Below are 12,035 nucleotides of genomic sequence, written 5' to 3'. Positions count from 1 at the left end.
AGGTGGATTCCTGACTCAGTCTAGCAAAAACAAGTAGCTTTAGGTCAAGTAATAGACCCTGTTTCAACAAATAAGGCAGACACTATAGGTAGAAACATACTCGAAATTGGTATACGAACATTACAAGCACATCACATCCATGTATTTATTACACACACACACACACACACACACACACACACACACACGAGAGAGAGAGAGAGAGAGAGAGAGAGAGAGAGAGAGAGAGAGAGAGAGAGAGAGACTTGGGGAGAAAGAGACATAGAGAGATAAAGTCTGAATAATTTCCCTAATCAGAAAGAATTCTTTTAATAATTTTGTCCTTTCTTTCAGGAGATGACTGTCAACTGTTCTCTGTGGCAGGAGAATAGTTTGACTGTCAAACACTTTGCATTTGCCAAGTTCTCTGAGGTCCCTGGAGAATGCTTCCTCCTGTTCAACCTCATCCTTCTCATGTTCTTAGTATCACTAACAGGAAATACTCTCATAGTCCTTGCTATTTGTACCAATCCATCTCTACACACCCCCATGTACTTCTTTCTGGCCAACTTGTCTCTCCTGGAGATTGGCTATACTTGCTCTGTCATACCCAAGATGCTGCAGAGCCTTGTCAGTGAGGCCCGAGGGATCTCTCGGGAGGGATGTGCCACACAGATGTTTTTTTTCGCATTTTTTGGTATAACTGAGTGCTGCCTATTGGCAGCCATGGCCTTTGACCGCTGCATGGCCATATGCTCCCCACTCCACTATGCAACCCGAATGAGTCGTGAGGTATGTGCCCATTTGGCAATTGTTTCATGGGGAATGGGATGCATAGTAAGTCTGGGACAAACCAATTTTATTTTCTCCTTGAACTTCTGTGGACCCTGTGAAATAGACCACTTCTTCTGTGACCTTCCACCTCTCCTGGCACTTGCCTGTGGAGATACATCCCAAAACGAGGCTGCCATCTTTGTGGTAGCAGTCCTCTGCATATCTAGCCCATTTTTGCTGATCATTTATTCTTATGTCAAAATTCTCATTGCAGTGCTTATGATGCCTTCACCTGAGGGGCGCCATAAAGCTCTTTCCACCTGTTCGTCTCACCTACTTGTAGTCACACTTTTTTATGGCTCAGCATGTATTACCTATTTGAGGCCCAAGTCTAGCCACTCACCAGGAATGGACAAATTCTTGGCCCTCTTCTACACAGTAGTGACATCCATGCTGAACCCTATCATCTATAGTTTAAGGAACAAGGAAGTCAAGGCAGCACTGAGAAGAACTCTGGGCCTGAAAAAAATTCTGTCAATTAATAGGTAAGAAAACCATGCAAAGCTGCTAATTAATTTATGGAACTGGAAAATATCATCCTGAGTGAGGTAACCCAATCGCAGAAAAACACACATGGTATGCACTCATTGATAAGTGGGTATTAGCCCAAATGCTTGAATTACCCTAGATACACAGAACACATGAAACTCAAGAAGGATGACCAAAATGCAAATGCTTCACTCCTTCTTTAAAAGGGGAACAAGAATACCCTTGGCATGGAATAGGGAGGCAAAGTTTAGAACAGAAGCAGAAGGAACACCCATTCAGAGCCTGCCCCATAATTGGCCCATACATATATAGCCACCCAATTAGATAAGATGGATTAAGCAAAGAAGTGCAGGCTGACAGGAACCGGATGAAGATCTCTCCTGAGAGACACACCTAGAATACAGCAAATACATAGGCGAATGCCAGCAGCAATCCACTGACTCCCGTTGAAGGACTCAGAGAAAGGACTGGAAGAGCTTGAAGGGGCTTGAGACCCCACATGAACAACAATGCCAACCAAGCAGAGCTTCCAGGGACTAAGCCACTACCCAAAGACTATACATGGACTGACCCTGGGCTCCAACCTCATAGGTAGCAATGAATAGCCTAGTAAGAGCACCAGTGGAAGGGGGAGCCCTTCGTCCTGCCAAGACTGAACCCCCAGTGAACGTGATTGTTGGGGGGAGGGTGGTAATGGGTGGAGGATGGGGAGGCGAAGCCCATATAGAAGAGGAGGGAGAATAACAATCGAAATGTAAATAAGAAATACTCAAGTTAATAAAGGAAAAGAAAAAAGAAAAAACAAAAAGAAACCCAAAAAAAGGAAAAAATTACTTACAAAATTTACAGAAAAAAAAAAGATAGAACTAGAAAAAACTCCAACCTTAAGTGGGGTAGCCAAAACGCAGAAACATGAACATGGCATGCTTTCACTTATTAATTGACAGTAGGTATTAGGTGAATGATAAGTCACCTACAGTCTACAGACCCAGAACAGACAGGGAAAGAGGAAGATTGTACAGGGAAACATGGATCTCTCTGGAAAGGAGAAAGAAAAATAATCTGAGGGTTGGCTATGGTGAATGGGCACAGGAAAAGGAGGGATCAGTTGGGGAGGCAGAGAAAGTGCAGTGCATGGAGGAACAGCTGGAAGTAGGGGACGCAGGGTAATTGAGGTGTATACCTAGAGCACTGGTATCTTCCTGGAATCTATGAAGGTGACCTTAGTGAGCACTCCTAATATTGGAAAATACAGACCCTGAACTGACCACTCTTTGTAGACAGGCAAAGCTTCAGTGGTGAATTACATTTCATTGAATTGTTCCCAAAGAGGTCCCATGGAGATTCCTCAACAACCCAGACTGAAACTAGGACAAAAGTGTGCTCTGTGAAAATGGCAGGAAGGCCACATTGCTGAGAAAAACTTTTACACAGCTCACTGATTGTAGAGTTCTCAATCAGGCTTCTACAGCTTACTCCTAAGTTGTAGTCTCTTGGGCATGAGAAAGTTCTCTAAAGCCAACAGAAATAGAAAAAAAAGTACACCAAAGAGCTAAACAACCCTCCACCCAAAATCTGTCCTGAATGAAGGATGTGCAGTGGTAGGTTAGTAACAAACTCTATGACTGGCCAAACAATATTGAGTTACCTTTACCCCACTCAATGAGAGGGAACATGCACCTTAAAGGACCTTGTCAGCAAGACTTTGCAACACTTAAATAACAGGCACTTCTTTTGCTGCTGTTACAACTTTTTGCTTGGTGATATTTTTGGGATTACTAATAGTAGAAACAGGTGTAGCTCTCTCTCCTTCGCCTGTTTTTGAAATGCTTTTCTACTATTGACTTGCATTTTCCAGCCTCAATATGAGGTTCATTGCCTTGCCTTTTTATACCTTGTTTGTCTATCTTTTCTTGGAGCTCTGCTTATTTCTGAAGACAAAACAGAGGATGGGGAATAGTTCTGAAGAAGAGGAAGATAGTAGGGATCAGGGGTAGCCTGTGGTAGTGGTGGTAGGAGAAACTGTGGTCAGAATACATTGGATGACAGAAGATTCTACATTAATTAGAAAATATTAATGGAATATGTCCTAAAGAAATGCAAAGGACAGATGCCACAATGAACAGAGAGGAACAGAACACTGAAGACTGGGGAAATTTGATGTCGGCAGGTACAGTTCTTCTATGTGTGGAGAGCCAGAACATCACACGGAAGTTTCTGACCAGCTCATTCTTGGGTCCTATCTACATCTGTGAGATCAGAAATCTTGCTCTTCCCAATATGAAATGAGTGTCATGCAGGAAGCAAACACAGGTCATTTTTCTCAGGGTATGTTTCACTAGGTTACATTGTGGAATTACAGGGGTTCCTTGTCACTTAATTCTCTTCTTCTTGCTTACCTTTAGGGAAAACTAATTGGAAACACATATGTAATTCTATGCATGATTGAAACCATCATTGTATTATGTATTAAATATATAACTGACATATAAAATGTTAAATGATTAAATGTACTACTCTCCAAACCAAATAAAAGTACCACAACCCCCCCCAAAAAAAACTGTGCAAAGACCTATATTAAACAAAGAAAAACTGGTACATTCTTCTGTCTGCCTTATGTTGAGTCTCTTTGTAATTTTGAAGGTACCTCTGTACTCAGCTCTATTTTCTTTTTTTTCTTTAATTTTTTATTCGATATATTTTTCTTTGTTGGGTCTTTGTGTGGTTTTGGTATAAGAGTAATTTTGGCTTCATAGAAAGAATTTGTTAGTGCTCCATCTGTTTCTACTTTGTGGAATAATTTGGACAGTATTGATATGAGGTCTTCTATGAAGGTCTCATAGAATTCTGCACTGAACCCATCTGGACTTGGGCTATTTTTGGTTGGGAGACTTTCAATAACTGCTTCTATTTTTTAGGAGTTATGGGGTTGTTTAGATGCTTTATTTGTTCACGATTTAACTTTGGTACCTGGAATCTGTCTAGAAAATTGTCCATTTCCTCCACATTTTCCAGTTAATTCTGAAATGAAATCAAATACTAAAAAATGTGAGAAAAATGTGCAAGACTGTAGAGAGATTTTTCTTTATGTTTATCCAAGATGTCAATCTAAATTGCCAAGTTATATCTCAGAAGTCCTGTAAATTCTAGACATCGGTCCCTATGATTTCTGCTCTTTATTCAGGCATTTCTCACATGACTCTTTATTCCCTAATAACTGTATGAAAGGATCTTATTTCAGTAATGCTCGTATTTTTATTAAATAATACCACATACAACAAATTTCTGAGTTCTTTTGTGACCTATACATACCAAAAAATGTATGAATATTACCATACACTGAACTCTTTAGATTTAACATGATTTGCTTTAAATATTAAATTAAACATAAAAATATTTTCAAGAATTTCTGTGGAAGTTTTTCTGTCTTTTATTCTTTTCATCATCATCATCATCATCATCATCATCATCATCATCATCATCATCATCATCATCAGGCCTGCTATGAACTCACAATGATCCACCTACTTCTGTCTGCCCAGTGCTAGGATTCAAGGTGTGCATTGCCACATCCATCATAATATGATTATTACAGCATCTTACATAGGTGAGGCTGGCCTTGAACTCCTGATTCAATATTTATCTTTGGCTCTCCAAATGCTAGGATTACAGCTGTACACAACGACTTCTGAATTGGCTTATGACTTTGCTTTTAAGTTAATGAAACTGAGTGTGTGTGTGTGTGTGTGTGTGTGTGTGTGTGTGTGTGTCTGTGAGAGAGAGAGAGGGGGGGGGAGGGAGGGAGGGAGGGAGAGAGAGAGAGAGAGAGAGAGAGAGAGAGAGAGAGAGAGAGAGAGAGAAGGAATTATTTGCATCTAGGAATTGGTGCCTGGAGTCCGGCAGCATCAGATACCCTAGAGCTGGATATGGATGTTAGAGTTGAACCTTCCACAGCTTTCTCTGTTGAGCCTTTTCTCAACCCCTAGTTTATGATTTTGTATGAATAGATTTGTAGGATTGCTCACCATAAATAAAGTTTTACTAAAAAAAAGACTCCAGTAGCATAAGAAATGAGACAATCAACAAATATAATGTAATTTAACGAATTGTACTTGTCATCCGATTGGCCAGAATTAGTTATGGATGCACCTAGATACAAGAGAAACTGAGATATATTCTCAAACTAAATGGAGTTATTATGTTTCATGTGTTAGTTCTTATTCTGTTATTGTGAGGAGCAAGGACCTATGAAAGAGAAAAAAAACCTTATTGTTCAACCCCCTGTAAAACTAATGGAAATCCCCTTGGCTCCATATCTCATTCTCACAATAATAACTACTTATACCTAAGTTAAAAATAATTTAAAGCAATTATGGTTTAATTCAGAAAACTATATGCAAAAATATGTGAACCATAATGTCCTAGGTTGAGATAGTATGTACTGTATATGGTACTGTGCTAGTCACGGCAGAGTGAGATGACAAAGAGAATGTCCCACTTGAGAGAGTAAATTATTCTCCCTACCATTCCTATTTTGCATCACTAAAACCTTAGATATTCAGCTATTGTTTTTTTAATAAGTGTTCAGTATCTTAATCATATCTTCCACATTAATACTCTACTTTCATCTTTTTTATTGGACCTACTTTTGATAAAAATAATTAGAAACATAGCCAAAATCACATATGACTAAGAAAGGGTCAAATTTATTAACCTAAATAATTTATAAAAACAGAGCAAATGTTAGTTTCATCAAAAGATGACATGAAATTTAATTATGTAGTTTTCATGAGTATTTTAGATAACTCTTGCGAAGTGGAAAACTTTAATAATTCATATTAATATTTTCCAATATCAAATAATAAATTACGATACTATGTTTCATTTCACATCACAGGATGAGGAAATTTTGTGAGAGCAGTTATCATGAAATTGCATAATTCCTTACATATATTTCTGATTTGAACACCAATTACATTCACTTCTTTTCTTTCCAAATCAGCATTTGTCTGCAAACTCCAACAGAGCTGTCCAGTCTCTCATGAGGAGACTCAGATGCCTCCTGACACTCTTCAGGGGGAAAAGAAATTCCAAAGTCTCCTGGGGAGAGTGGGAAGATCAGATCTCAGAGCACAGAGGATGGCAGTGAAATATATTTATAATCATTGTTTTCAAGAATGTGAAAATCTGTGACTAATATAACCTCTATCTATCTATCTATCTATCTATCTATCTATCCATCCATCTATCTGTATATCTATCATCTGTCATCATCTATTTACCTATCATCTATCTATCTACATATATACATATATACATATATTATATATAATCTTTCATGTGTGTGTGTGTGTTTGTGAGATGCTGAATTATTGCCTCAAAGGACATAATGTTCTCTCCTGGGACACAGAGGCCTCCTGACCTCAGATGTGATTATTTACTGCAACAAAGGTTTTTTAATGCACAGGCTTAAAGATGGTAATGAGAATCTGCTAAGGAGAGGGCATAGAGAAAGCCACAAGGTGGCTAATCAGAAGCAAAAGGAGAAATTCTCCCATCTTGTGCTGGGATTGAAGGTATGTGCCATAACTAAGTTGTCAATAGTGCACTTAGAGAAAGTGAAAGAAAGTGTAAAAATGAACAACTGATACTCAAAGCATTTTGAGTTCTTGCTGTTATTTTATTTAATGTCTCCGTCTTGGAGGAACATAACAGTCAACTCAGAATCCTGGCTTCTTTGTCAGAAAATAGCTTAAGTCTATGGGAAGTCAACACATCCCAATGCTGTAATGTGGAGACATCCTCATTACACAGTGCACTGTAATATAGTTAGGAAATCGAAGAATTTCTATTGTGTTGAGCTAACATGTTACTCAGCTGGTGATGAATGGTCCTTTGGTGGGTGAGAAAACTCACAAGAAGTCAGGAGTGAGCCTCCTAATGATCTTTTTTTCAAACAATCTTCATAAATTTTATGTACTCATAGAATTTTAGCAATATTGACTACATGGTGGTGATGATGAGTATTTCCTAGAAATTTCTGCACACAGACACTGCTATATTACAGAAACAATGTTGTCAGGGTATCATCCTTTCCATCAGTTCACAAAAAGAAAAAAGACATTTAGGGAAGGAGGGAGGGAGAGATGGAGAGAGAGACAGAGACAGAGACAGAGACAGAGACAGAAATGAGATGAAATGAGATGAGACAAGGAATAAAGCCCACCAATGAATATTTCTAATCTTTTAAAGCCATCCAGTGTTTACTACACACAACATCTTTATAACATTGAAGATCTATGTATTAAACCGGACTCATAATGGATATGGAAAATATTACATTATAACACTGTGTTCATGGCCTCATTCTGTTACTAGATTGGTCAACACAGACTTCTCAGGGCAGGCACTTTTGCACTTTACTGAACATTTTACTGTTTATTCACACTGGACTTGAAAACATTTGCAGCTTTAAGGTGAAACAGCTCACATAGACGAATCTGAAATTTTACTTGAAGATTACTTTAAGATTAGAGACAGAGGCTTATCCATTGCAGCCTATTCTGACTCTTCCATCTGTCTGAAGAGCCTTGAGATGTAGACCTCTATGTGTCTACAGACAGGACCTGAAACATCCTTCTCCTTTCCTGGGTCATTGTGAAAATAGAACTTTCTTGTATGAATCTCAAATAGAATTCCACTACATTGATCTTGGCACATCCTGAGGATGAACTCGACATCTGATGGAGACCTAAAAGCAATAGAAAATTTAGGCAGATTTTGCCTCTTTCAATATACTTTCAAATAACAAGGAGGGAAATTTGTACTGATTTCAAATTTTTTACTTCATTTTGTGTGATTTAGTATTTTTTTAATATCTCAACAGAATAGCATTTGTATTAGATAATAGTTTTTAAAGTATTTAGAGACCTTCTGATGTTCCAATTTTTATTTGACTCTGAACTTTGGAAAGTATGAAATACACTTATGACAAGCTTTATTTTTTTAATTTGACCTACAAGTACTAAAAGTATAAAATGAAAAAATATGCACAGGCTGTTCTGTTGCCAGTATTTACTGTCATCAGTTCCTCCACAAGGACTGCCTCCATTTCCCCTGTCTCATGGGTGCTCATCAATATTGCAAACGTTTGCATTGGGCTGCTGGAGATAATTGGGATGAGGCTATATACAAAGGACATTTTTTTAAAGTTACCAGTTAAGCCCTACTCAGATATTCCTTTTTATGGCTACATTTCTCCCTTGACTTCTATATCTATGTGACTGAGGAAAGTGTGTAGCTCCTTCCAGATGGGAAAATATACAATAGGTATACACAGACCTGTATAATTAACTGACAAGAGTCTATAAACTCCAAAAAAATATGTCTGAGAAGAAAACAGGACTCAATAAGAAAATTTTGAGTTGAAAATGGTATGTACAAAATGAGAGCATGTCGAAAGAGAAAGAGAGAGAGACAGAGAGAGAGAGAGAGAGAGAGAGAGAGAGAGAGAGAGAATGGTTAAAGAGAGCAAGTGCTAACAGGAATGAGGAAACAAAAATAAATGTGAAAGGACCTTCTCATACTCTAATTGACAGTTGACTAAAGGGAACCTGAATGGACAACTGACCATCACTTTACCTGTTGTCATTGTTAGCGCAGTATCACTCTGTAACCTAGGCTGTCATTTAACTCACAGCGACCTTCTCCCTCCACCACACAATTCTTGGGAGTAAAGGTTATACCAGCTTTCCCTGTTAATATTTTGTCATTTAATGGTTGACAAGTAAGAATATACTGTAAAAAGAATCATCTAGTAGTCTGAATAGGGAAAGGATTGATTTAAAAAAAAAACTTTGAGTTGAGTGTTGATTTCGGAATTTTTTTAAAAAAAAATTTAAATTCTTCAATTAACAAATTTCAAATTTACTGAAGGCTCTAGAATTAGTAAAATGATGTGCTATAGAAATAGTTCAGTAGTTAGTGCACTTGTTGTTCAGGTATGGGGAATGGAGTTTGGACCCACAGTACCCAGGAAAGACTGAGCCATCCAATATTTATATAATTCCAACACTACGGGAATGAAAGGCAAATTCCTATGAAGGTGGATTCCTGATGCAGTCTAGCAAAAACAAGTACCTTCAGGTCAAGTAACCAACCCTGTTTCAACAAATAGGGCAGACACGATAGGGTAAAAAATACTTGAAATTGGTATTTGAACATTTTAAGCACATGTATGTCCATATATTGATTACACAAACACACACACACACACACACACACACACACACACACACACACACACACGAGAGGGAGGGAGAGAAACTTGGGGAGAAAAAGACAGATAGAGAGATAGTGTCTGAATAATTTCCCTAGTCTGCAAGAATTCTTGTAACAATTTTGTCCTTTCTTTCAGGAGATGAGTGTCAACTGTTCTCTGTGGCAGGAGAATAGTTTGTCTGTCAAACGCTTTGCATTTACCAAGTTCTCTGAGGTCCCTGGAGAATGCTTCCTCCTGTTCACCCTCATCCTTCTCATGTTCTTAGTATCACTAACAGGAAATGCTCTCATAGCCCTTGCTATTTATACCAGTCCATCTCTACACACCCCCATGTACTTCTTTCTGGCCAACTTGTCTCTCCTGGAGATTGGCTATACTTGCTCTGTCATACCCAAGATGCTGCAGAGCCTTGTGAGTGTGGCCCGAGAGATCTCTCGGGTGGGATGTGCCACACAGATGTTCTTCTTCATATTCTTTGGTATAACTGAGTGCTGCCTATTGGCAGCCATGGCCTTTGACCGCTATATGGCTATATGTTCCCCACTCCACTATGCAACCCGAATGAGTCGTGAGGTATGTGCCCATTTGGCAATTGTTTCATGGGTGATGGGATGCACAGTAGGTCTGGGACAGACCAATTTTATTTTCTCCTTGAACTTCTGTGGACCCTGTGAGATAGACCACTTCTTCTGTGACCTTCCACCTCTCCTGGCACTTGCCTGTGGTGATACATCCCAAATTGAGGCTGCCATCTTTGTGGTAGTTGTCCTCTGCATATCTAGCCCTTTTTTGCTGATCATTTATTCCTATGTTAGAATTCTCATTGCAGTGCTGGTGATGCCTTCACCTGAGGGGCGCCACAAAGCTCTTTCCACATGTTCCTCCCACCTAATTGTAGTCACACTCTTTTATGGCTCTGCGTCCTTTACCTATTTGAGGCCCAAGTCTAGCCACTCACCAGGAACGGACAAACTCTTGGCCCTCTTCTACACAGCAGTGACATCCATGCTGAACCCTATCATCTATAGTTTAAGGAATAAGGAAGTCAAGGCAGCACTGAAAAGAACTCTGGGCCTGGAAAAAATTCTGTCAATAAATACGTAACAGAACCATGAAACGCTTCTAGTTAATAAAAATGTGCAAAGAGCCAGATTAAACAAAGAAAAATTGGTACATTCTTCTGTTTGCCTTATTTTGAGTCTCTTTGTAATTATGAAGGTACCTCTGTACTCAGCTCTATTTTCTTTTTTCTTTAATTTTTTATTAGATATATTTCTTTACTTACCTTTCAAAGGCTATTCCCCTTCCCAGTTTCATGTACATAAGCACCCATTCCCTCTCCTCCCCATTTGGGTATTACCCCTATACATCTCCTTATTGCCCTCCCCATATTCCCCTGTACTGGGGGACCAACCTTGGCAAGACCAAGGGCTTTCCCTTCCAATGGTGCCCCATCAAGGTTATTCTCTGCTACATATGCAGTTGGAGCCCTGGGTCAGTCCATGTATATTCTTTCATTAGTGGTTTAGTCACTGGAAGTCCTGGTTGGTTGGCAATGTTGTTTCTATGGGGTTGAAAGCTCCTTCAACTCTTTCAATACTTCCTCTAATTCCCCCAAAGTGGGTCCTATTCTCAGTTCTGTGGTTTGCTGCTAGCATTGACCTCTGTATTGGACATGCTCTGAATGTATCTCTCAGGAGAGATCTATATCCAGTCCCCTTCAGCATGCATTTTTTAGCTTCATCAATCTTATGTAGTTATGGGTCACATGTGGGTCAGGCTCTGAATGGCCATTCCTTGAGTTGCTGATCTGATCTTTGCTCCCATACCCACTCCTATGCACACTTTCAGCCTTTTAAAGAGTGGGAGCATCCACATTATGGTCATCCTTCTTATTGAGCTTCCTGTGGTCTGTGGATTGCATCTTCAGTGATTGAGCTTTTTGGCTAATATACACTTATCAATAAGTTTATACCAAGTGTGTTTTTGTCTTATTGAGTAGCCTCACTCAGGATGATATTTTCTAATTTATTCCATTTGCCTATGAATTTCACGAAGTCATTGTTTTTTATAGCTGAGTGATGTACTACATTTTTTGAATCCATTCCCCTGTTGAAGGTTTCTGGTTTCTCTCCAGCTTCTGGCTATTATAAATAAGGCTCCTATGAACATAGTCGAGCATGTGTCTTTGTTGTATGTAGGAGCATCTTTTGGGTATATGCCCAAGAGAGGTATAGCTGGATCCTCAGGTAGTGCAATGTCCAATTTTCTGAGGAACCTCCAGACAGATTTCCAGAGTGGTTGTACCAGTTTGCGATCCTACCAACAATGGAGGAGTGTTCCTATTTCTCCACATCCTTGCCAGCATCTGTTGTCACCTGAGTTTTTTATCTTAGCGGTTTTGACTGGTGTGAGGTGGAATCTCAGGGTTGTTTTGATTTGCATTTCCCTG

General features: G+C 39.1%; 1 protein-coding gene and 1 pseudogene across 1 annotated transcript; both read left to right on the top strand.

Annotated features, from left to right (window-relative positions):
* On the top strand, window positions 337-1,302 carry Or10al4-ps1 (olfactory receptor family 10 subfamily AL member 4, pseudogene 1; annotated as a pseudogene).
* On the top strand, window positions 9,722-10,687 carry Or10al4c (olfactory receptor family 10 subfamily AL member 4C). Its single transcript, NM_001001111.1, is given in 1 exon segment — window positions 9,722-10,687. A coding segment is annotated over 1 exon segment (966 nt).
* Window positions 10,688-12,035: the final 1,348 nt, after the last annotated feature.

Source organism: Rattus norvegicus, chromosome 20, assembly GCF_021556685.1.
Source record: "Rattus norvegicus strain SHRSP/BbbUtx chromosome 20, alternate assembly SHRSP_T2T, whole genome shotgun sequence".
NCBI classification, from domain to species: domain Eukaryota; kingdom Metazoa; phylum Chordata; class Mammalia; order Rodentia; family Muridae; genus Rattus; species Rattus norvegicus.
The sequence above is the reverse complement of the archived record's forward strand: the minus strand, read 5'-3'. Positions and strand labels throughout refer to the sequence as shown.